At 46.5% G+C, this 26,670-nt stretch overlaps 1 protein-coding gene across 9 annotated transcripts in view; it reads right to left on the bottom strand.

The window, feature by feature from the left end:
- Positions 1–26,670, bottom strand: part of CSNK1G1 (casein kinase 1 gamma 1) — a 103,972-nt gene that overhangs the window by 12,675 nt on the left and 64,627 nt on the right. For all 9 annotated transcript variants that reach the window (XM_054836895.1, XM_054836900.1, XM_054836902.1 and 6 more), the window contains 5 exons: positions 15,009–15,160; positions 8,281–8,515; positions 6,045–6,130; positions 3,854–3,938; positions 1,529–1,677 (listed from right to left, as the gene is read on the bottom strand). In XM_054836895.1, coding sequence (XP_054692870.1) covers positions 1,529–1,677; positions 3,854–3,938; positions 6,045–6,130; positions 8,281–8,515; positions 15,009–15,160 — 707 coding nt within the window. The remainder of the gene's footprint in view (positions 1–1,528; positions 1,678–3,853; positions 3,939–6,044; positions 6,131–8,280; positions 8,516–15,008; positions 15,161–26,670) is intronic.

Here is a 26,670-nt window from a genome sequence, read left to right as displayed (position 1 = left end):
ATGCTGCTCTCGCTCTCAACGCATGCATGCACAAACCTAACTTGTCAGGCTGGCTCCCATCGGGTAGAAGCAGGAAAACATCAAAACACTGCCCAAAGGTACTGACAATAACCAAGGAAAATTAAAGCCAGGGCTATAAAATCCCCGTGATTTGATGGACATGTGATTTGATGCTGGACACCAGCACCAAACATCTTGTATAAAAATAATTAAAAAGATATAGTTAGGTACCTATCTGTATCGGTGTCAGATCGCACCTAATGTGTCTCACACAGGATTATAACAACTGGAAATATACAGACTTGTTTTCCTCATCTCATCGTCTTGCCACTTTTAAAAATCACGCTTGCATAGAAACAGGACGTGTTAAAATTAAAGCTTCATCTGCTCCGTTCTCACCAAAGTCATAATCCCTGCTCACAACATCAAAATCTCCATAGCAACCACTGCAGTTGTCAGCAATAGCATGCTTGTCTTACAAGGAGCTTTTTATCAATTGCCTTTGTAATTAAACAAAAATGAGGAGAAAAACCATGATTCACAAAGGGAATGATTTCTTAGGAAGATGAACTGTTTTGGGCACAGTAAACACTGGTAATGCTAAATATAGCTGGGATGGTAAATCACCGGCAACGGTATCAAGTTCAGCACTGCAGACATTTGATCTGGCACCAGTGACAATTAATTTACAGATGCCTTTGCCATTGCCAGTGTGTGGTGAGCGGCCATTAGCAAGAAGGCTATCGGCAGAACGACACAAAACACAAGCGACAGGCTGCACCACAGACACGAATCAGACAGGCAGCCAGCGGAAGAGCTTTAGACTTTTCTATCCCATTTCTCCATGACGCATCTTTTGGCCAAGGTCATCTTGAGTATAAATGGCTTTTGACAATAGATACGATTGCAACGAGATCACGGTTATGGTCCATCTAGTGTCACGGAACTGCTAAATGGAGCTTGATTTCTCCCAAATTCCCTTGCCATGAGCTATAAAGACCTGGTTCAGCCTTCGGAGTAGGGTAAGCCCCAAGATCTTTTGAGCTCAGAACTGGTTTGCTGTTAATTATTCACTGAGCATCCATCAGAGGGCTGCCTAGATCTCCCGTATTTCTCAATGAGAACTTGACCATTATAGAGGTCTTCCATCATTCAATGCTGAGGTAGCAAGTACGTTCTTCTGCTTTAAGATGGATGTCTTTAGATACTGGTGTCAAATCCCATGCTAAGCTAGAGGAAATTAAGTCTAGTCATACCCACTGCCACAAGAGGAAAAATCAGGTTTGAATGCCCCGCCAGGGCAAGCCCAAAGAGGTGGGAAGGGGACTTCTGCCCCCTTAGGGAAACGTCAAGGCACTGCAAGACCCCCCTGAACACGATGTCAGGACATCTCACTACATTGAGTCCACGTTAGCTAGAGAACAGAAGTGAATTATTTGATCCTGAGCTCACTGGTATTAATTGGGATTATTAGGAGCAAAGAACCAGGTGGCTTGGAAGCAGCACCTGGAAGGCAAGGACAACTTACAATTGGCCTGCCGACCCAGTCATAGGCGTAGTCAAAGGTGTAGCCTTTCTTTTCAAACAGCTCTGTGAAGATGGTTCGTAAATAATCGTAGTCTGGTCTCTCAAAGAAGTCTAATCGCCGAACATAACGGAGGTATGTGGCCATCTCCTCTGTTGGAAAAGGGGAAAAAAGCAGCAGCGTCAGTTCTGCTCACACGTGAGCTCTGTCACTTACAAGCCTCTCAGAGCCGACACAAGCACTGGAAATACGCTTTTCAATTAACTCCAACCAGGCCTTTCCCATGGCACTAGGCTCAAAGTTGGTGCTTAAAGTTGGGCTGAGGGCCAGATCACCAGTGACGCGAGTTGTCCAGGCTCCGCTAAGTTCAGCTGAGCCATGCGGACTGACAGAAGCTGAGGATATCCAACGAATCTTCAACCTCAGTGACCTACTCAACAATCTTTTATTGCCAGATGAATCTAAGTCTGCTTTCCAGAGCCCTCTTGCCCTGCACAAAGTCTAATAATAGTCTGCTTTTATTCTGAATCTTCTGAATGAGTTGTTATAAACCAAGGTCTGTGTTTTAGCATTGAGCATCACACTGTGAGAAAATTGTCTGGGCTGCCGGTGCTACCTCTGGCTTTTCCTATAAAAGTAGTAGTTTTAGTAATAGTCCACAACGCAAATCAATTCCAACATTTCTCAAGCAAAGCTGGAAGCCCTACGTCTGCTCTGGAGAGCTGCTGCTCCACCTCAAATCTGAGTTCTGCAGTTAGTTTTATTCTATACATTTGTATAAAACCAAACACTAAAACGTGCTGTACAATAAATGCCAACTCACTGCACCTGCCATCAGGATGCTCACGTGTACGTCTGCTCACACAGACATTTTAAACGGCCACAGCAACTTCATCTGGGGAAGGAAAGCAGGAGATGTTGGTGGGCACCCTGTGGCACCTCCGAGCTCCAGCAACAACTAGGGTCTGGCTGCCCAACGTCATTACATCAGTCATAGCCTTGAATTTTCAAAACAAGACTTTGAAGGGGACGGTCCAACATTAATTTACCTGGTGCACAAGGAACAGTGTTTGGTGTTAAGCTAATTAATTGCTTTCCTGCATCTGGGTCATACTTTGCACGCACAGAGAACCAAGCCCTGGTAACTCACGTCCTGGCCCTTCCCAGCTCTCCCTCGGCTCGTGCCTAAGCCAAGGCAGGACGTTTGAGCAGAGCTCAGCGCAAGGCGCGAGTCTGTGCACTGCGGTACGACTGATACGCCAGCATGGTTTTTGCCTTTAGCTAACAAAAATAAGAACAGCATCGCTTATCGATACCGAACTCTGCCTGTGGCTTGCAGCTTACATGTCACATGGAGGTGAAAGAGGGAAAAAAGAAGAAGAAAGGTAATCCCCTCTTCCTGCTAGTATCTCTGAAAGCTGGAAGACCAACAGGTTTCAGGCGAGCAAGGAATAGAAATAAGTTCTCTCATCTTGCTTCAGCCTAGACCTGCAGGTGTGACTGAGCTCTGAGGAAGGAATATTGGGGAAAAAGATGGGAACAGCCAACCCGAAGCTGTTCTACTTGGAACTGGGTGGATTTTGGATGCACATACACCAGGGGAGTCAGCATGACTTGAGTGAACGATCCCCTTCCAGGCTTGCTGCTCCTCACACTGGGAAAGAGCCATGTGACACAACGGCTCCTACAGGAATGGGGCTGGTCATGGAGACCTGGGTGCTCTCCCTGGCATCAGGATTCCCGCTTCCTGGACAAAACACCAAAACCACTCTGTGAGGGTCACAGGATGCCTGGAGAAGACTTTAACTTCATGCTCTGCTCCCCTAGCTCCAAGGCAGCCTTTTGTTTAACCGGAGAACAGGTGTAGGGCTTAGGTAGAAGCACATCTTTAATAAGCTTTCCTTAAAACTGTTGTCAGAAGGTGGAATTCAATGACAGACACATCATCCCATCTTCTAAGCTGGCCACCTACAATTTTAACACCTGTAAAACTTTCTATTTGGAAAAGAGTTAACTCAGTAGATCCAACATGGTCACTTGGGAGAGGGAAAATAACAAGGCCCCCTTTTGGAAGGAAGCCAAGAAGCTACGCAGGAATGTGAGGAGCATTGTGCAGCCTCCTTGATGAGAAGAGTTATGCTCATTTTAACCCACAGCCACAAGCTCTTAGGCCCCGCTGACTTCTAGTGGCAGCTCCAGTTGTCTGCCAGCTTGAGGAACAACACAATGGATACACATCATCCAAATACTTTCTGCCAGAGGAGCTCAGAACATCATATTTAAGAAGGTATGTCCATCTGCTCTCAAATGGTCCCATCAGGGCTTTACCTGGAAAGTTCTCACAGAGAACTTCAACCGGAGTGTTTCTCTTTGTGTCCCCAATCTTCTGATACCTCTCTTTTAAGGTGTCAGCCTGTAGCGCACAAAGACAAAACAGTTGTGGAGAAACAGTTCAACCATGTGATAAGCGACATGCTGTATGGGAAGCAAAACAAGGTATTTAATACCAGTTCTGGGTGGTATCAGAAGATGTAACTGAAGTGCATCCTAAACTACAATAGTGGGAATACTGTCTTAACCTGTTGTAACTCTCACTATACATTTTACACGCTATTGGCAAAGAATATCAGGGACGTGTTCAAAACATCTTGAGTACTTGAAAGGAAGGACACTTGTTAGTGTCTTACAAGGCTAATTTCTTACCAGCCCAGTTCTGAGGACCGTCTAGGGAAGCTTTCAAGGGACAGGAAAACAAAGCTGCATGTACTATGATTGCAGATCAGTATCCTGGTCCTAGGCTTAGAGCCATCGTCAACCAAGATGCCTTCATAAATAACTGTAGAAGTAGATAAATTGCAACGGCAATTTGGGTTTTACCGTGTACGATAGAATGCCACCACACAGGTAACTAGTTTACATCAGTCACACTTCTCCCAAATCCCATGCTACTCCCATGCTGCCCCTCCTTTTCACCCCCTAAGTGTCTGTCACTTAGACAGCACTGATTAAACAGCTGGTCATCAGGAAAAATGAAACAATTTTCAGGTAGATTTCCCACCTAAATCCCTCTTGAAGCAGAGAACTCTGCTCCAGTCGGCACCCTAAGAACGGGTTTTATTGCCTCCATTTCAAAATACGCCAGTTAGACCTGCCAGCAGCATAATTAGCATCGTAAGATGTTCTCTCAAGACTTTAGCACTGACAGTATAGACCAAAAGCCTAAGCTGAAGAAACCTAGAAGAGTGAAGATGCCATATTCTAGATCAAGCTAAGGAGACAATGTTTGTTCTGGAGCAGGACTTCAAGAGCAGTCAACTAATTCTTATCAAGTTCAACTCCAAACTGAGGAAATTTTGTAGAATCTTGTCTAAACCTGGAATTATTTCAGGGTAATTTACAGGATTAATTTAAAGCAGATGAGTTCAGCTAAGCCAGAAACAAAATATGTAATAGAATAACACACACAGAGGTGCGAACTTAAGGTCGGAGAGGCACTGATTTCTTTCACAATCACTTTAACGTTTGAAAAACCTTTTCTTTGCTTTTATGAGTTGTCGCCAACATTTCTGGCACATGTCTGATAAGGCTAAGCTGAGACTAACTCTGCGTAGACGGTGACAAAGCAGCTCAACGAGGTCTATCACGCAAGACACTGCCACTGACCATAGCAGCACTCTGCTGAGCAGCTTGCAAAGCCAAAAGCTGGTCTCCTTTTTCTAACAGGAGTTATTGTCTTCATTAATAAACCTTCTCCTAACCTGATCGAATTCGATCCCTTCACTCCCTGCAATTCCAAAGCTGAATACAGTAGCTTAATCATCAGGAAAGTGATGGAGAAGTGAAGATGCAACTACCAACAGCTTCAGAGCCAGCAAACGACTTACTACTAGTTAATTCAGCTGGCAGATGTTAGCTGCAGTTGCTGTAACTCAATTGCTTGCAGCCCTCCACATTGTACATGACATTTCATAAACTTCTAAGCACTGAGCGTCCAGTGTCTCTGGAGGGAAGCCAAGCTCAATACTTCTGCCAAAACCCTGGTTTTTTCAAGCCGAAGTCCATCTGCATGTCTAAAACCATCAAACTGCTCCCGTTATAAACACGTTTCACAGATGCAGCTGCGGGACTGTGTGCTCTGACTGGAATTTCATAAACAACCGCTCTGTTCCAGTCACACTCCAGCTCGGGGCAGCTTCACGTTACAGCAAAGCTGCTCCAACAGCTCAGTGGCTCTCCCACTGCCGTCCCTGTCCCAGCCGCTCATCTGCCTCTGCTTAATCTTCTCTCCAGACTCGTACCAATTCACCCAAGCTAATGATAACTTGAAGTGACAGGTAACATATTTCTATCTAAAAATCTTTCCTGTAGGTAAAGCTAACGCCTTGTTGTTAGACTTCAAGGACACAAAGGAGAGGACGGCGTTTCTGGCTGGATTTTGCAAATGTTTCCCACATCAGATTCTCATTTGGGCAGAGACCAGACAAAGTTTCAAAGGGCAAAACCTAAAGCTCAAACCTACCTTCAATCCTTGCCAGGGCAGACTGCCTCGGAGGAAATACATAAACATATGGCCGAGGGCTTCCAAGTCATCTCGACGACTTTGCTCTAGAACAGAAGAGATGGCAAATTATTGCTGCAGCTGCAGAAATGGATCTGAGATCTGATCAGTAGCCACACCTATTTCTGAGATAAAGTTATCACAGGGAAGTTCACTTGCTGTCTGTAGCTCAGACCTCGTGCAAAAATACCTAGAACCTGTTACAAAAACCCATAAAATACCTAAAGAAAAGAGCAGCTAAAAGGCATGAGTTAACACAGGAACTGTGAGACATACTGCCCAGCCTTAGGTAGAATGGATAAGAGGTGAAAGTATTAATCGCAGAGGAATAAAGCAGTTCCCCAGCTCTCCTCTGGACTGCCAGCACCGACGGTGCAAATGCAATGGTGGTGCTGGATTATGTTGTTTCCTCTGAACTACACAGGAGCAGGCAGGGGACGCTTGCAAGCTGCGGGGAACTACCATGTCGCACAGTGCCAACCCTTTCCCAATTCCTTCTGCAGCTCATCACATCAGAGCAGATCAAAAATAGCTCCTCCTAGCACTGCTTTTCCTTGTGAAACGCTTGCTGCTGTTGCCATGCAGATGTTATAACTGGGTGGGGGGAAGGGGGCCTCAAGCCAAAGGAAAAAGCATCCTTAAAATAATCTACCAAAATGTATCAAAAAATCCCAAGGGAGGATTCAAGACAGAACAACAAATCTGAAGCGCAACAGCACGGGACTGCCGCTGTGCTGGGCTGCATCATGCAGACTTGGGTTCACGCCGAGCTCACAGACCAATTTGATGCAACCTCCTCTCGTCCAAATCTCCACCTGCAGGCAGATAACCTGCTCCGAAGCCGCAATCCGGAGCGGACCTAGTCATGCAGCCCACACGCCACGACAAACCGCGCGCGAGCTGCCCCTGATGCTGCATCATCTGCAAGAAGAGAGAAAGGCAGTGCTTCACCCAGCATGACTCTCCTTCAAAAGCAGCAGCAAATTTAACCCTCAAAAGATGCTGGGGGTGAGAACACTCAGCAGAAGGAAATTGAGATGACAGTTCCTGCAGGTTAACCTGATACAGCTGTAAAAAGGAAAGAAAAGAGGATGTTCTGGATAATTCGGTGCAACGATGCAGATGAACGTCTTGGGAAGATGATTGAGCGCGCTCGTCTTTCAGAAAAATTGCAATCAGACTCCTTCACTTTGCTCCGTCCTGAAATGCGAAGGGACGGACTGCGCCTGGGCTGGCCTCACCAGCAAAGCATCAGCCCTACAAAACCCTTCTGGGCAGAGACAGGCCCCCGCACAGCTGGCAGCCAGCCTTTCCCTCCTCAAACACCCCCACCCAGAACCACCTCTTCCCCCACGGGAGCTGCGGCGAGAGCTGCAAAACCTGCAGGGAAAAGGGTCCTAAAGGCGGCACGTGGCACACTTCAAACGCAAGCGGATCTTCTTTCCACTTCCACCCACAGAGCGCATCCCCGGCACCAGCAGTTCCCGAGCCTGCTCCCTCTGCGGCTTCTCATCCCTTCATCCCTTTCTGACTCTTCACCAGGTTTTCCAAAATTAAAAGTTGGGCTCAGCGTTCCTCACTCCCCAAAAAGAGCGAGCTCTCCAAGAGACGCGAAAGCCAGCAACGCCTCGATCTCATAGCTGGGAGGCTACTCAAAGAATATTCCATTATCTTACCGCTCATATGAGTTTAAGCGAATATAAACATTTAATAAGGTTTTTTGCCTTTCAGCCACAGAAATGTAATCTTCTGGTATGAAAGAAGGCAGTGAGGAGAGGAGATGAAAGCCAGGTTTAAAATTAGTTAAATCATTCATTTTCTCCAACCAATTATTAGGTCAGGGAACATCCAACTCTAACACCTGAAACTGGAAGGTACCAGTACAGAGCCATGCTATAAAAATCTATTTGGTCATTATTTAATGCGGCAATTACTACCCGCCTACGTGCCTTTTAACAGTGCAGGGTTGCTACCGGTTATTTAGTTCCTAATAAAAACTATAATTACGAGGCTTCCAACATTTCAGCTGTCTCAGTTCCTCAAAGGAGGGGGGGAAAGAAAAGCCTCGCAACTGTAAACAGCGTCACGGCGTCGAGAGGTTTACAAACAGCTCGAAGGGTACGAGAGAGCCGTAAGCCAAGCTACCATCGGAGGTCTACATGGCTCGGCACGGCAAGCTCCCACCAACCACACAGACCTTTGCCAAGATGAGTGTTGATGGACATGTATCTCGCCGTTCCAGTTAAGCTCTTGTGTTCCCTGTAAGGTATGTGTTTTTTGGTTTCCGGGTCAATGTACTCCTTCGCCAATCCAAAGTCTATGATGTGAATGACGTGCTCTTTCTTATTGCCTTGCCGGCCAATAAGGAAGTTTTCTGGCTTGACATCTCGGTAGATGAGGTTCTTCGAATGCACGTACTCCATTCGAGATATCTGCAAAACGACGAGGCAAAAGTTATTTGCGAGCAGACCAGCTACCACGCTCTCCCGGCTAATGAAGCAGCGAGATTTTGCTAGCCCATCTCTAAGCCTCTGCTCGGTGCTATCTCAGATTTCAGCTACTCTACGAGAAACCCAACAACAGATGGAGCGAACCGAGGCAGAAGTTACGATCGGAGCTGGGTCACGTCCTCCGATGCTGAGCTGGAAGAGGAATTTGTCATCCCCTCCTTTTTCCAGCTACTGTGCTCCCTGACTTTATTCCCGCAGAAACTGCAAAGGCTGTTTCTGAAACGTTACCACCGGGGGGACAGCTCTTGGAAGGATTCCACGGGGAATTGCAGCAGCCTTTTTGTATTGATTTTAAACATACTAAACCGGTTACCAAGAGCTCTTCCCTTGCCCACAGCCTGCCCTTGTTGCTCTGTGTCTCACCACCTTCCTCCCTCAACCCATACGTTGTCTTAGACATGCCAGATTCTTCATGGAGGGGGATTTTTGGGCAGGCAGAAGCCTTACGATCCTCAACGCTGACTAAAAATAATAATTAATCTCATCGGTTGTCAACTAGAAATAGCTGGAATGTTTTTCAGCTTTTGACTAACTTTGCTCTGGCAGTATGACCAAGAAGGGAAGGGAAAAGAGCCACTGCCAAGGCGATGAAGGGCCATTTCTTCTTTCTAACAACGCGCCTTAGTCAGATGCTCATCGTTAATATTGCTTTTGAAACTAAACATATCGCAGGTGAAGTTCAAATAGGTCGCCGAGCAGTTCTCCTTTGAGTTCCTAACTTATTAGATGATTCCAACTGGAAATAATTCACAACATTTAATTTATTACCTTTTAATATTTTTTTTTTTTTTAAAATAGGTTTTAAATGAAAACACATGAATTCCCACCTATGGCTGTCTTGGTCCATGACTGCCCTGCATGCACGGTGGCTTTTTTAAAGCAAGACGCTTCTTTGGAAAGGCCATTTGAATCTTCTCATCTGCACGCAGGCTTGCGACACTACAAAACCATCACAAAGCTCTCGCAAACTCCAAATTTTGCACTAACGAGCGTCAGTCCGCAGAGGTCACTGCTGCACCGCTGCGGTGGACCTCACGGCGCAATGACATCAGATTTGGGGAACATCTAAGGTGAGAACCACCGGCTGGTCACCCCCCAGGGAGCTCCCTGCGGGGCGTCACTGGTTGCCCAGTGATTCTGCACTGGGTCGTTACTGGCAGGACAGCTCCGTATCTCCCACGCAGGGCAGGCTGGAGCGTATGCCACCGAGCCAGCTGATCCCCCAGCTGATACTATTTTTAAGGAAAATCTGCTGTATTTCCACCAGTTGGAAAGAAGTAACAGGCAGGAGGGGGCAGCACTCCTTATAAAATAAAAAATGGTTTACAGAGAGGGCAGTAGACAGGAAAAAAATTGACTGCAAGTGATTCAGTCTTAAAAAAACAGGACTTGCTCAACGGCTCTTCAAAGAAAGCAACAGCACGTGTTGCCGTTCCCCTCTAAGTAGTGATTTATTTCAATGCGCTGCGAAAATGGGTTTCACAGCTAACAGCCATTATTTCTAATCAATTACAGGATGATGCAGAACAGAACAGATGCTCTGCACTTCAGCCACTCTTCACGCTTTGAATCACCTACAGGACACAGCAGCAGGTTGGAAGACAAAAAGGTATGTCAGGAGGCAATTCAAATTAAGATGCAACCCTTAAAACTGGAACAAAGTGTTTCCTCGCCTCTCCATACATAAGAAGCTTTCAAACAAAGCCTGACCGGCTCATTTGATTTGTCTCTGCTACCAGAGAAGCTCAGCTGTTGAAATGGCCAACAGCAATTACACAACCCGAAAAAAAACCGTAATTTTTTTGTTCCTTAAAACCTCACAGCAAGTCGCGTTGGCCGGGACAACAGCCCGGACAGTTGAGATGTCAGATGAACCGATACGCTCCAGCAGCACTTAGAGATACTTATCTACCTGCCTTTTCTGCTTCCACCACACACACAGAGATGCTGTTGGGTCTTTCACATTCCTTTTTTTTTTTTTTTTTTTTTTTTTTTTACTTCCACCTGCTTGGATGCTTCATGATGTGCTGCCGGAGAGCTGCGCAAAGCCAATGACGGCTGAAAGACGCTCTCCAAGTCAGAAAGGTGTTTCCCGGAGTAGCCTCCATGCTTTATTCACCCTGACAAGACCCTCACCCTGCTAGTGGCTGCTAGCGATGGGGAGCTGAGGACTATCTGGGTTGCAATGCCTTTCCAGGCTTGCTGCCCAAGAAGAAATGAGCAGTGCTGGTGCAGCACGACCGCGGCCTGACTCAAACCCATCACAGAACTGAAGAGGAGGAGAAGTGGAGTTTCCACTCCAGAAATGTGCTGGATTCAGAGAAATGGTGCCCACTCCTTTGTGTTTCAACTCTGGGCTCTAACGTCCGTGCGTTAATTCTTCTACGGACAGAGAAACCACTGCAAGGAGTTGGGACTAACTGTTGGAATTGCTTTTACACTGGAAAACGTGACTGCAAAGCGGTATCTGCTCTGTTATTTTAACTGTAATAAGAACTGACGACAGCATTTTATCATAGGGCACAGGAACACCAAGGGTGGACGGGAGACTCTGCTTGCAAATTAAACAGGATTTCCATGGCCGTGGCTGGCCAAGTCTATCTTCAAATCCACAAATCTCCATTTCGGAAGTTGGAGAAACCCCTGGGAGGGAGAGTGTCCCCTGACACACAGCGGGACCCCTGCGGTGCAGCTGAGAAATTAGAGGATATTTGTGACATTTGACCAATGCCAAAGAAACCTATGCTTTTATTTTCCTTTGTCCTGTCAAGGAAGCAAGTGTAACAAACCTTCTTTCTCCAAAAGGGTAACTCTTACGGATCTGATCTTGACGGCAATCCCATCTCTAGGCCCTCCTGATAATTCTGAGCCCGTCTTCCACACATCACCTGCTTGAATATAGATCATCAGATCAGCAGAGATTATAAATTCCTCCTGTTTAAAAGCTGTTTTGGTGTCAAGTCAAAAACACTTTTCACCATGACTTGGTCCACTTCGCAGCCAGAAGTATTTGCACAGGGTCTGACATGATGGGCCTTGTCTTTGAAGGGTGAAAACAACATTTACTCCTGACAAAACTGAGCTGTCAATGAGCATCACATATGTTGGACCTGGCTAAGAGTGAAAAATTGAAGCCAGAATAAAAAGCGTTCTCCTTCAGCCTAAACACCGAGTCAGTTCCGCAAAGCCCTAAGATGACTTCTGACTTATGGGCGTTAGGGACTGACATTAGTGAACACATTTTTAATTGCCAAGCTTTGCTTCGTTCAGGAATGTCGGCCACTCGATCTGTTCAGCTGCACGCGGAGGACGGAGGAAGCAGTTGCAGTTTGATGCTCTTAGCAGAGCAACGTGAAGCATTGGAGATGAATGAGTTACAGGAGTAACAGAGCTGGAAAACTCCCACTGGGGAAGGAAAACAGAGGAAAAAAAACAGAGGAAAAAAACCCCTTCAACACAGGTTTTCACTGAGAAGTATGAAAAAGTGCACTGGAGTAAGAGCACTTCTGATTCGACCCAAGCTGCTGCCACAGCTCTGAACGCAACGCACGCTTACCAGAAGAACGTGCAAGCCTGGTGACAAACCTGAGGGCTGCGTGGCTCATCCCCCTGCCGAGGCAGACCTTCCTACTGTGTGACCTCATCTGAAAAGACTCCAAAATGTGTTCTCCTTCTTCCTTGAAGACTCATTATCGTCCAGTCTCTATCTCCCTCAGCCAGGAGAGTCTTCTTGATGTAAAACCATGGTTAAATTCTCCCATAATCACAAGTGACACTCCTTAAAACAATGACGATATATTTGTTTCTCCTAGAAGACTTCTCTTTCTCCTAACATCTGTAGAGTTAGAGTCCAACTAGTCCTGAGAAGCTGCTACCTGTCAAGCTAAGTAAGACCAGCCAAGCACGTATGCTTACTAAAGAACATCTTTCAGGGATGCCTCTGGTTAAAAATTGACCAACAGACACAGAAAAAAGGAGATGAGTGCCATCACACTGCATCCAGAGTGCAAAGACATCCATGGCAGACGTTTCCCTCCTCCCCCTCCAGAGAGGATCAAGCCCAAGGTAGGAGAGGCAATGCAAAGGTGACTCCCAGCATTGGGGTCATCTCCCAGGAGCTCCCCAAGCTTCATGCTGCATAGGGGCCTCCCAGACAAGTAGTGCTGCTTTACCTTTGGGTGATCTTCCTGGGCTTAAAAAAAAATACAATTTGATGACAGTTTGGTGAGAACCAAACCAGAGAAGCAGTTTTCCGCAACGTGCTTTGTCCCTCACTCCCTACACCAGGGCAGGGTGCTCCTCTCTGCTGTCTGGGTGGCACCGGGTCATTCACATTTTTGGAAGTTTCCCTGAATATTAGGCTTCGTTAACAGGTGTGTCAAGCATCGGAGGAGAGAAACACTGTTTGTGCAATGCACTGGGTTCTGGCAGTGAAATCTTGTGTCTCCTCACACCTGCAGTTAGAATTACAGCAGCTTAAGCAGGCTTGGCTGGTCAAAAGCAAGAGCAAAACGTAAATTATGACTTAGTGTAGGAACTAAGACAAATCCAAGACAATTTCCTCCAAAGCCTCGTGGCTGGAGCAAAGGGTTTTCATTCCAGTCAAGCAGTAAGTGCCCACCCCTTCAGAAAACACGTCTGAGGGACAAGTGAGTCCTTCTCCCAGGAAACCTCCCAGGGAAGGTGGGGCACACCTGAAGATGCTAAATCTGTCTCCTTAAATGCTCCAAGCTGGTAACTCACGTAATCTTCCTGAGAAGACTGGAAAGGTCCAAAAACATCTCCCTGTGGAAAACGGAGCTGCTCCTTTTGGAGAACATCAACTCCTCCATTTGCGACTGCTTTCGGTATCACCCTAAGCATCTGTTTTTCAAACTGGTACCAGTGTCTAGATGAGGCTGGTTGAGGTCACAAGATCAGGCAACGATGACCATCCAAGCACAGAGCTAATCGGCAACCCCAGGGCGTGGCAACAGGCAGACAGACACTGCTGCGACAAACTTCATTTCCCCAGCAGTCACGTGGGAACAAATTTATATCTTTACATTTTACGTCTTTACAACCAAAAGATCACACAAGCTATATCCAAGGCTTTGCCATCTGTTGCCAATTGATTTAATCAAAAACAATACTATAAACTGGTTTTCCACTGATGAAGGAATGCTCAAGGCCAACGACACTAGACAAGTCAGCTGTAGGAGGACAACTTCATAAATCCCATACCAGGCAGACGCTGTTCAAACTTCTACATCTGTGACCTCAGTTTTCCATCTGAGATTCTGCTGTAGCAATCTTTAGTTTATTTAGAAAGGATTGTGTTCCTCACTCCTTACCGTCTTCTCTTTCCTTCAACACTTCTATCTGCAGATCTGTTAACGTTAATGTTCAGTCCCACCTCTGCTGTGCCACTTGAGCACCTGCAGACCACAGGTTGAAAACCGGAAAGCCAAACTGAAAAGATAACTGACTGGCTCTACCGACTTGTGGAAGTTCACTCACCGCGTTTAGGGGTTCTGCAACGCTGCTCGTACATCTATCAGTTTCTAGCTGTTAGTCATTTAAACCAATTGACCAGTTTTGACCAAATTTGACCAAGGCAGAGACCTTGAATGCTGGTATTTTGGCTAAGGAGAGCTCAGCTCCCATCGCTCTGAGAGGTTTCAGTCTATGAGTGGCCCAATAGCACCAAACTAGTAAAACTGGTAGGAGCGTGGGAGGGTGCTGTGCTCCCTGTGTCCTGGGGAGCGGGTAGGAAATGAGATGTTCTGGGGGATGTCCAAACAGAGGGAGGGAGCTGGGGTAGATACCGGGGCAGGGGCGTGTAGGGGACACAGGACGCGAGTCCGTAGGAATCCAGCTTCACTGGTTCTGCTACGCAAGAAGCAAGTTTGCTCATAAGCATAATTTGACCTTCCCTTCATAAGCAGGAGTTTTTCTCAAACCTGAGAAACCTTCTTTTGTAAGAAAGATGGAGAGAGACTTTTTACCGAGGTCTGTAGGGACAGGCCAAGGGGTAATGTTCTGAAATGGAAAGAGGGTAAGTTTAGATTGGAGGTAAGGAAGAAATTCTTCCCTGTGAGGGTGCTGAGGCCCTGGCACAGGGTGCCCAGAGAAGCTGTGGCTGCCCCTGGCTCCCTGGCAGTGTTCAAGGCCAGGTTGGATGGGGCTTTGGGCAACCTGGGCTAGTGGAGGGTGTCCCTGCCCATGGCAGGGGGTGGGACTAGGTCTCTGAAAGTCCCTTCCAACCCAAACTATTCTGTGATTCTACAAGGGAAGGAGATTCTCTCTCCAACCTACAGACACCCCTGAACCTCACACCGTACCAACCCCATCCTCCAGCTAGCCCAGAACTGACGCAAACACCAGTTCGGCATCATGGAGGCTGCCGGGCAGAGCCCTGCCCGCTGTTACTCACCAGCTGGATGGCTATCATTAATACCGTCTTCAGAGTGAACGTCCTATCACAGAGGTCAAATAAATCTTCCAAGCTAGGACCAAGCAGCTCTAGTACCATGGCGTTGTACTTTCCACACGGTCCAAAGTAATACACCTGGGGAAGCCCTTCAGCTGGAAGAATATGAAAAGAATTGAAATCAGTCAACGGGACAACGTTAATACCCTTCCTCCTGGGTGTAAATCTTTCGCTGGGCAGAGCCTTTATTTTTACTTCTCAAGTGTCCTTTCTGTTTGATCTTGCCCAGCAAGCAAATAAGTTTCAGCACGCACTGTGAATGAACCGAAGGCCAAATCAGTGCAGGCTTTGCTCAGCTACACCCTTGAATAGACAAATGGATTTCAAAGCAATAACACGACCACATGAAAGCGTCTAGCTTTGGCAGCTTAAACGCTTGGACTTATGGAACAAGACACGGAGTTCCTTACGTTGCACTAAACACCAGGCAGGGTACAACCTCAAATGTGGGCTGGCACTCGTCTGAGCAGTTAGGAAGATGATAGCCCTTGCAGAAAATGAGGGGCTATCGTCCAAAAAAAGGGCTGCTTTTTCAACCAAGATAATACGTAGCTGTTGTTTTTCAGCACAACCTTACACAAAGTTTACTCTTATTATGCTCATAAGAAAGGAAAAAAAAAAAATTAAAAAAAGAGCAAAGATTTAAATTTTGAACCATCACCATGTAAAAATAAGCAGTCATAGTCATTAAGCATATGTGCAAACCATTTTGCTAAGTCGCACACCAAACTCGACACCCAACTGGTAGGAGTCAGAGCCGACCCTTCCCACCTAACAGCTCACCAACGGATTTCTCAGCAAGAGTGTGCAATATTTATACTCGGCTGACAGTGGCTTTTTGCATGGATTAGCTTTCTGAAAGGCACCAGAAACGGGGGAAAAAAAACCCAACCCAGCCTTGGTGTCTGAACTGAGCTGCACAGCACTCTTTGAATTGCCTTTTAGTCAAAAAGAAAAATCAGACCGGCCCATATGGGGAGGAATTCAGCACAGGGCTTACTGCAAATGTTTCTAATCAGCATCTAGCACAGGCGCTCAGCATCCCGGCATCAGCGTCAAGCTGCGTAACACTTTTTTAAAAAAAAAAAAAAAAAGTATTTCCAGCCTGCATCTCATAGTTCCAAAACACAATAGAAGGGTTTCTGTTTTGAAACACGGGGTTTTGTCCTATGCCAAAACAACGTCTTTGCTTGCATATGCAAAGGTACGACGTCCTGCTATTCAGTGTAATGGCTCAGCATGGGGAGCACTACCACGTACGTGGCCTTTTTCCACAAAGTCGCACAGAGGTCCGTAGATTATATAGCGTGGGACCTGAAAGCATAGTGATTATAAATTTCATGGCATGTTTTAAGTAAATGCACGCACCTCCCTATATTTACAGAAAAGATCAATATTAAAAATAGCAAAAAACTTCACTAATTATCAGGCACCAGAATTAAATTGCTTGTGTAACTGCATGGTTTTGTATAGGCTCCGTGGCGTGCTCAGGCAGCCTAGCTCAGCACAGGTCAAGGCAGAAGAACAAGGAAACGCTAAGGCTGGAGTGTGTGAGCAACATAATAACTTTATGTCCTACTACAGATTTAGGAAAGCCTCGCTAATCTGCCCAACGGCACTCATCAACTTGCCAACAATACAATAAATGCGGCGCTGAGATTACTGAAGCTTAAATGTTACAGAACTTATGCTCCCGTGTATTACTCAAAAAGAACAAAATGCAGCTTGACAAAGATTACCAGAGGATGGTTTTAATCTCGTTAACTCACATGCTTGGGGAATCATATTAGGTATCAGTCATCAGGACGCATTAATGAGATATTACAGGATATTGCAGGAATTCCCAGTCTAACTGGAGTTTTACGTCTTATGTAAAACATTTACCCAACCTGGTCTTGGGAAGCTACTGCTCCTAACAGAGCTCCATGTTTTAGGAAGTGTTAACAGCAATTAAGTCCTCTAAGAAAACAGGATGGTTTGATGCCGAAGCAATTCAGAAAACCAAACAATGATGGGATGTGACCCAGGCAGCTCCAAAACATTTTCAAGTACCGCCAAACCAACACGAATGGTAATTTAATGGCATCGGCTTAGTGCTGAAGGCTTGAATAATTGCAGTATCTCTTGAAGTAACTCACAGTGAGCTGCTGACGTGATCTCTAATACCAAGATCATCGTCTCTACTTTTAAAAGAATAATAGAAGAGAACAACAGAATATTCTATGGAAAGTTTAAAACTGAGACCCTTATAAATTCTAGATACAGTGAGTACTTCTACCACAATTTCTACATCAGGATAACAGTCTTGAAAAGTGCAAATCAGGAAGGAAACCACTCGGATTAGGAGTGTGCTAATTAAGGTATACAGGAGAATAAAATTGCAGAAAGGCTCTTAAGGAAGGCGAAGAATCCCATTCCCAGAGCAAGGGGAAAGGAGTAAATTTACAGCCTTCCTTGGTAAAGAGAGAGCACCGCAATTAAAATTAAATTCCTACTGGACGTAAGAACCAGGAAGATAAATTGCAGCGAGACTCAAAAGATGGGCATTTCACGTTGGAAAGGAAGCAACGCAACTATTTAGCGCTCTTTGGGGTCCTAGCCCCTTGAGTTAGCTTTACCCACTCAAAGCCTTACGAGCCAAGAGTAATCCCATGAGCTTTAAACCTCAGCAAGGCTTTGCTCTAGGTGGGAGCTCCCGCAAGGTGAAGCTGTAGCAAAGAACATTAAAAAAAAAAGCATCCTAAGTGCCAGCCTACAGAAGACATTATTAATTTCAGGCATATTTTTAGGGTTCGATTTTTCTCTGAGGGTTTTCAGCAGCAATGCTGCCAGCTCTGCAGTCAGGAGCTTACCTCTTGGCTTTGCTAGAATAAAAATGCTGGAACATATATCTCATTTGCAGACCCAGGCTGCATCACTCACACATCCAAGACCCTTCGGAGCCTCTCAGCCCAAGCCAGGGCTCCTCAGCTCCACGCTGGTTACTGAAATAAAGTTATGAGGGACACAGGGTAATGCACCCTCAGCCCACTCAAACACAAGTCAACATCGTTTTAGGAAGGGGAAGCTCAAAAGAGAAGTTGTAAGCTTGATGCAAATGGTAAGGCTTGATGCCTGCAGGATCCAAGCAGGAGGATGAGGCTAGATGATTTCAGGGTGCTCCTCTGCAAACTTGAGATACAGGCATCTCTGGACCCGTTCTTCTTATGAACAGTGAAAAGGGGCAGCCTAAGAAAAACTGCATAAAATTTTATTTAATCACAGCCCATCTGCATAATTCGGGATGTAGCTTGGCTCTATTTCAGCAACAAGCAACGTGTCCTGGTCCCACCGAGTCCATTGCCATGGTGAACCACAGGAACTCCACAAATATCGCCAGTAGATCTGTAAATACTTGAGAAGGACGTTGCCAACAAAAGAGATCGGTTGAGGAAAAACTATCTTTTGTCTGGGCAGTCGAACTTGAGGTTTTTAATGGCAAGCACTTGTGTCGGCAGAGGACTGAAAAGGTCAAAGCAAGCCACGGTGATGTGAAGCTATCTGTCCTGGACGAGCAGTTCTGGATTCAAAGCCACGGGCAGAGCAGAGGTCTCCTCTTGAGGATTCAAAGGTACGACTCAACACTTGAAATACAAACCATGATCAGCTGTACAGAATTAACGTAGGAAATAACATCTAAACAAGGAACTGCTCCGTGGCATTAAAAAAGAACAACACGTTAAGGGAAGAAAAACCACGCACGACACATACAGGTTCTCCTTTGGAGAAAAAGGAGCTTATTACAGCGGATGCTGCTGCAAGCAGAAATCATCTGAGTTTGCTTAATGGCTTCAGTCTTGCTGCTGAGTGATTTGGCTTGACTGTATGTAAAAGCCCCCTTTCACCCTTTGCTCTTGTGGAAAGTTTATCACCCCAATAAACACAGACTGATCACTGCACTGGAATCCACAGGCAAATTCTGCTATTTCAGCAGCGCGGTGTCTTGGAAAAAATTCAAGCTGAGCACAGCAAAAATCTAGCACAGCATTTTAGAGATTAAAGCATTGTGGCTGGAACGAGAGCAAATGCAGACGGCAAGGCTGAGAACTCAGACTTTGCTCGCACTGTGCTCCTGTGCAGCTTCACAACTCCGGCCTCGGGTTTCCCGAGATGCTAAAACTCTAACTGCTCCTGTGGGCTACCACCAAAAGGGACCATCCCGTCCTTGCTTGTCCCACCGCCCCTCCCTGTGCTCACACGGATGAGGAATAAGTCGGATCAACCCCACAATAAAGTTTGGCGTTTGCTTGAGCTCGAACACAAGGACGGGAGCGGTAACAAACGGCAGGACCAACCGGATTAACACCAGGGAACTACATCTTTCAGCAAATTTCCATCGCAAGATCAAGCATCCTGGAGCAATTCAAGTTGTGCTGTCTTGCTGCCACATGCTTTACAGCACGACTACTAACGGCCCTAACAACTCGTCAGACATCCAGCACACTCCAACAAGCCGCGTTAGTCCAGGCATCAGATGTACAAGTCATACGGACAGTCCAAAGCCATTTCCAGGACCGGTTGTGAAATGGCGACTGGCAGAGATGCCAATCAAAGGTTATGCCCAAGGGAAATCTGATTTTGCAGCATCTGCCCCACGTGGAAGGCACGGAAAGCGGAAACCATCTGCTGCGGCAGAGAATACGTACCGATGCCCTGTATATGAGCATCATGAGAGGCTATGAATAAACCTTGTGCAATGGCGAGCAGCCCAAAATACACCCAAGAAGAGATGAGGTAGCAAGTGCAGGAAGCTAAACACAGCGCCTACATCAGTGGAGTCACAAAAGCCAAGTCCCTGTACATCAAATCACCAGGAGGCAAACGCAACTTGTGAAAAGTGAACGATACCGGTAGCTTCTGAATCACCAATTATTTTTTTTTTTTTTTTGCTCCCGTGGGACATTGGTTTCCACTGCCTATAGACGTGGTGAGGCCAAATAAAGAGAAGCTGACGTCTTCAATTTCAAGAAGAGTTACAGAAGAATTCCATAACCTCTCTTCATGCAGGCTTCAAAGTCAAGCTCTATTGCAGAGGGGAGACACTCCTGAGGAACCCCGAATTCGATACCCAAAGACAGAGGGAGGCAGAAGCAATCCCACATCAAACGAACGGCTGATGCTCGATGCAAAAAACACACTCTACGTGAGCAGCGAGAACTATCCTTCATAGAAATGGATGCAGGGACACGACAGCGGCATTGGTGCACAAAAGGTTCTGCGCGATTTTGAAGCGGCACTGATGAATGGGACGTAGATTGTCACAAAATTCTCATTCAGAGCAGAAAGTTTATTTTTACAAATCACAGAACACAAAATTACACGATAAACAGCATAAATAGCAACTGTGCGAGAGCTGAACGTCTATAGCTAAAATTAAACATCTTCCAAACAAATTAAACAAATTGCTGTAGAGTAGTCAACCCATTTAAGCTGATTACGCTAATGAGGATCTACCCTTCTCTTAATTTTCAAATCGGAATAAAATCCAGGCTGAAAATGAAGCTTCGCTATCGGTGTTGGCTGGGTCGAGATCTCATCTTTTAACCTCTTAAAACACACCCCGTGACAGTGGATTTCAATCTACCCAAATGCATTGGTTAATGGGTTACGTCTGTGAGGCGGAATTACAAAGTCTCATTCTAAGCTTCAGGTTTCTGAACAATCTGCTTCAAAACTAGAAAGAGGGGAGAAAAGTTCAGATAGGTTTGTTACCCGGAATAAGGTTAGCCTAAAGGTCTTTCAAATATTTGATTGCATACGTTTCAGAGACGTCTTATTTCAAAGCAGGACTGCAAAAGCTTTTCGGTACAGCCCTTCACCTTCAACTGTAACTGGAGGAGTTTGGGGAAGGACAGAGATTTGGGGTGATTTTTTTCTCTTGTTCGTTATAAGAAAACACCCAGCAGTTGAGACGCAAAGGAAAATGAGCAGAAAATGCAATTTCTGACTCCCACCAACTCACTGGCAGATGCGTTGCAGGTAGAGCAGGGGGTGATGGCACAGGGTCTGCCACAATCTCGCCAATCGCTCCGAGACTTTACAAATCTTGAACTAGCATCAGATTAGGGAAACAAGCTAAAAATAGTAAGCTGCTCCAACACAGAGACACACAAAAACATCAATGTAGAGCAGCGCTGTGACTCGGGGGCGAGCGCAGTCAGAGCTGGCAGGCGCTGCGGCAGCTCCCTTCCCACCACTGATGATCACGGAGATGATCAACCTGTTTGGGAATCACGAGTGTTTTCAGCCTGGCTTATGACTGTAAAGCTCCTGGATAATTTCCTTGCTCTCCCGAGAGCTCTGGTACTCTGGTTTGAGAACTTTTAGTTCTCTCTCATTTATCTGAACAGGGTGAAGAGCAACTGAACCGGTCCAGAGCATCTGTCAGCATCTCACCGCCTCCTCCCTGCTTCCCCGCCGTGCTGCCCGGGACACAGCTGGCTCAGCGCCGGCTTTGGCTCCTCTGGGAGAAGGGGCACTCAGCAGAGCATCAACTTAGCAAAAACCAGTCCCAGCCGCTCCTCTCCCTTGCCCAAAGCCCAGCAAGGAAAGCAGCACAGAGGGCTGCCACAGCAGCCGCCGCCTCAAACCTCGACTGGCCGTTGCATTGGTTTTCTCTCCTCCCAGCCCCATTTATTCCAGATATTTTCTCCGTAACTGCTCGCCCTACTCCAGATGGCATCTCAGCAGCCCTTTTACAGCGTCATTATGAGCTCCTCTTATTCACGCTCCCCCCGAACATCCTCCTGCTCTGTTTGCTCCAACTGCTGCCAGACACTCGGCTCTCCGCTGCCAGCTTTTCACAACATCTTTTTCCTGCTTCGCTTGGGCAATGAATCATCTCCCTTCTAGCAAATGCTAAACGCTCCAGCGTTGCTGCCCAGCAGGAGTAGCTGCGGCAGGACTTTCCGCTTAAGCCCGTCAGCGGGCGAGAAGGGTGCAGAGCCGCTGCCGAGAGGGAGGAGAGGCAGAGCAAGGAGTTTCCCTTGCCCTTGGACGTGGAAGAGGCGCCCTCTGAACCCAAGAGGTATTTGGATACGAAGCACAGGAGAACGTCACAAGTTGGATCGATACCTTCTCCCCTGATGACCGCAGAGAAGGCCGAGTGTTTTATGGGAAGAGATGACGCTCGGCGCACAACGGTCCAATAGTTGTGTACAAGCCATGAGTAGACAGAGCTACGCTTATCTCCCAACGAGTTTGCAAGTAAAGCATGGCTTCCACGCAGACTCCAAGACTCCAGCTTCACTCCAGAAACCCAGCATAGTTTGTGCATCTTCTCAGGATATGCAGGATGTATCGAATCCCTGCTGTGTTTTGAGTAGCTCGTTAGTATTTGAAGCTATCAAAAAAAAAAAAAAAGGTACGGGAAAAGGAACAGAAGAAAAACAGAGATGGGAAGGACAGAAGGAAGAACATATTTGTTCTTGCTGCTGGTAAAAATCCAAACAATGTGATTTTTACTTCAGTTGCAGAAAAACAATTTTCACGATCGTTGTGTTATTAAAACGGGGTGGCATTTCAATTTTCCTTGAGTTGTACAAGCTGGTTTCCTGATATCACAGCTAGATTCTATTAAACAACAACTCACATACACAAAGAAAGAAGCTGTTTCAGAGAGGGTACCAAGAGGACGTCCACATTCGTATTCGTAAGAATCAAAAAAGATTGGGAGGAGAATCAGCCCTAGCTGGAAAGGCTAAGCTGCAGGAAGACTTTCAAAATCTGGGAAATTTTTAGAAGAGTTATTTTAACCCATCCCAAGAAGTTCCAGCTTAATTATCTTCCTTTTCTCATGCACCAGTGATACAGGGATGGGGTAGAAGAAAATAGCAAAAGGTTTCAAAAGCATTCCTGCTTCGCTTTCTGGGTTTATTTGTGCACTCGGCAGAGCCCGTGTTTTTGCTGAAAGGTGGGAGAAGTTGTGGTGCTGCAGCTTTTCAACTTCTTGAGGGTTAAGCGAAGGGTTACAGCAGCCTACTGCAGGCAACGGGATTTGCCCAAAAAGCTCTCGTGTAATTAAACTACAGCCACATCGCAAACCCAGGATGCTTTTCTACCTCCAAGCTCGGCTTCACGGTTTGAAGGCGTACGTCGCTCCGGACATCGGCTCCACGCTGTCCCACCAGCCAGGCGCTATCGGCAGCCTTCGCAGCTGGGATGGTGGCTCCTGTGTGATGGATCTAGCAAGAACGACGTGGCCCAGGTCACCGCGCCGGGTGAGTTTTGCCGGTCGGTGCAAAGCCAGATCACATCTGTGATGGCCAACTCGGTTCTGCTGGTTAATGCCAAAGAGAAATTGTTTCCTGTTCAGTTTTCCTGGGCTGTGCAGTTCTTGCGTTGGGTCAGCTCTACCTGCTGAAAGGAATTAAGTCGCAGGTTTGGGCTTCTTCATTTTAACCAGGTAACAGAGATGTTGAGATGAATAAGGGTATGCTCTGTGATTGCATTGTTTTTCCCTTGAGAACAAGTTATGCATATTACTTACATTACAGGTATAATCTACAGGATGCTTAAAACCAACAACAGAACTTCTTGGTGGGAAGAGAGTGCTCAGCAGCAGACAAATTTAACTCCAGAAGCAGTGCCAAGGAACAGGCTACTTCTTGGAAGATGAAAAATGCTAAGAAAGCAGCAATAATAAAAGACTTCTGCTGAATCGCTCCTCTGCTGTCCAGAGAAACTTTTTGATTTGATCACACCGAGTCCCCGGTGGCCCCTCATCATCAGCTCATCTCCACTGGAGACTGTCGGCTGGAGGCAGAGCTTTTACCGGCTCCCTACTTCCTCCCCATCCACACGCCAAAAATCTATAGCACGAGTTAAGTTGGTACTTCAAGCTTACGGCGTGCCGGCCAGCTGCAAAATAAGGTGTAACGGCTGCGATGATAACGCAGAGGGAATCTGACAGCTTGAATTACAGCTCAGCTGCAACCCACGTCTCTGTGCGGTGGCCGGGAGTCGTTCCAGCCAGGATGGCGCAGCAACGTAAGGCAAAACTGGCATGTACAGGCGGTATTGGTCACCGATCCAACAGCATTTGGGTCTTGGATGACAGATCGGACTGGTCCAATTTAGCCGGATAAAGCAGCCAATGGTATCAGACATTGTAGTTTTTGAGGGGAAAAAGGGATTTTTCAGATTAGTAGGAAAGCGTTGCCCTACATGGTCCTTCCAGCCTGACGGAAAGCCTCCCACTCCCTTATCACAGGAGAACCTCCTGCAAAACAGAAGTTCAGAGGTGCTAAATAAGATACTACCTCCAGATATCATCTCTTTGGTTCACCTTAAGATAGCTGAGCACAAGCAGGTAGGAATGGAGTTTTGAAGGAAAAACTGCCACTTTCAGACAGAAAAATTATTACAAAACTGCAAGTCTCCACCCAGGGCAGAGCTTGCTGAAAAGTTCTTCTGGCATAGCTGGATCCATTACAGATTCAGGGGCAGAGTCTGCGGCTTATCTTTCAGAGACGGGAGGAGGTTTCTGAATAGCAGGCAGGGCACAGCTCAGAAATGCAAACCCCAAACCCATTTAATAGCTGGTCTGGGAGGCGGGCAGCCCTACGTACCAGAACTTCACTTGCATCAAACCTCCCTGGCACACCTCAAGTGTTTCTCTCTTTAAGGTGAGGAGCACCTTAAAAACCTTCAGCATGCCTAGGATGCTTCTGCGCTGAGGAAGCACGAACACACGAAAGGATTCCCACTAAATCAGGCAGCCACCTTCCAAAACGGAATCGGCTTTGTTTGAATCCAGGCAGTACTCAATGCCAGACACATCAGCCCTCCAGAAAACTAATCTTAAAAACTAGTTGAGGTCTAGAGCTGTAAGTGCAGCATCCCAACGGCTTGAAAAATTTTCACAGAAGGGCAAGGAAAGCAGAACAGCAGGGCTAAGCGCTTGCTGCATCCTTATTAATTATCGTGGTCCTAATTGTCAAACTGGGTTTTCCATTCAACTTACACATCCCAAATCTGAATTCCAAAGGTTATCTTCAAACATCGAGTATTTTCATTTCCTCAAACGGCTCAGGCACCCAAAGTCCCGGGTGCAACAAGCTGCTAGCAAGCACGAGACGCTTCAGCTAGAAAGCACCAGCAGCAGCACAGAGACCTTCATGATTAAACGGCCCACCCTCTCCTCAAGCCCAGCTGGATCCTCACAGCAGCTGGACCAAGCGGCACATCACACGACCCACCCGTAGCGGACACTGCCGTCTACCAGAACCACCCACCCAGGCATCTGGGATGGCTCAAATGCGTCCGACTGCTACCGATTTACGACCGCCGTTGCGGCGCATGTCAGGCTTCAAGGAAAAGCATCTGCGGGAAAGGTATCTTTCAGCTTCCCAGCATCCTGCCGTTCCCCTCCACACGCTGCCCGATGTCGGTGGATTTTGATTTGTGATGACTGCAGTGAATACCGGAAGAGTAAGAGATGTACGAGGAGGTTTTGAAATATAAAAAGGAAACTGCCCTAATCTCATATTCAAATATTAATGGCCTTGCTTTAAAAGCATCTGATAGCTTCCAGTTGACGAAGCCTAAATTTAGCCCAAGGAAGTCAAAACTTCTGATGTTAAAAGAGACGCTGAAATGTGCATGTTCAGGAAGCCCTTCCTAACGAGGGACCTGCCACATTAAAAAAAAAAAAGTATTTTTAGATAGCAAAATATTATCCCCCAGAGATGAACAGCAAGCCAGCTTTGCGAGCAGGCAGGCTTTAACTGGGCGTGTTACAGCACTCCCCTACATTTTATTTTGCAATTCAAAAGCTCTGAAGTCAGAGATCCCTCGAGTTCGAAAGTTCGTTAGATTACCCAGGCTTTATAATGAAGCAGCTGATCACGGCTTTAAGGGTGCAGCTAAGCGTGAGGGACCTCCACGTGTGTTGCACTTTTTGTTTAAAAAGGCCATTTTCGGATGAACGAAACCACGTTTCCCTGCTGAGGCATCTCAAGCCTATCACTGGTGGCACGTCTCTTTGCAAGATTTGAGAATGAAGGGAGAAGAATTTTTCCTCGCTGTTAGAAAATTAACCCAAGAGCTTAAAACGAGCCTTAGGGATTATCGCAGGGATCGGAAGTAGGGAAATGATTAAACGCAAGATGTGACCTAAAGGCGCGAGTTGCTTTCCATGCAAACGGACGTCAGTTTTGTATCATTTTGCACAGATTAATAAGTGACTTATTAAATACTTATAGTGACCAGACCCTTCGATTCTAAAATATTTCCAAATATTTCAAAGGAGGAGGCCGCGGTGCTCATCCAGAGCGTTGCAGCGTGACAGCTATGAACAAACCTTTCCGTACAACGAAGCAGGACACAAACGCGCTTCAGGCCACGGCCACGTGTCGCTCCACGCCAGCGCAAACCCCCGTCGGGGTGCAGAGGGGCAATCCCCACCCAGCGGCGCTCTCGTGCCCCAAACCAGCACCTTACTGCGGGGTGATCTTCTGCCGGCTCCACTCCCAGCCACGGCAACGTTTCCATCGAGGTGGCAAACACGAGTGGGATTTCTGAAGATAAAAACCACCGTGGCAACAGCTAATGCGTATGTTCACTC

This window comes from Grus americana, chromosome 10, assembly GCF_028858705.1.
Source record: "Grus americana isolate bGruAme1 chromosome 10, bGruAme1.mat, whole genome shotgun sequence".
NCBI classification, from domain to species: Eukaryota; Metazoa; Chordata; class Aves; order Gruiformes; family Gruidae; genus Grus; species Grus americana.
The sequence above is the reverse complement of the archived record's forward strand: the minus strand, read 5'-3'. Positions and strand labels throughout refer to the sequence as shown.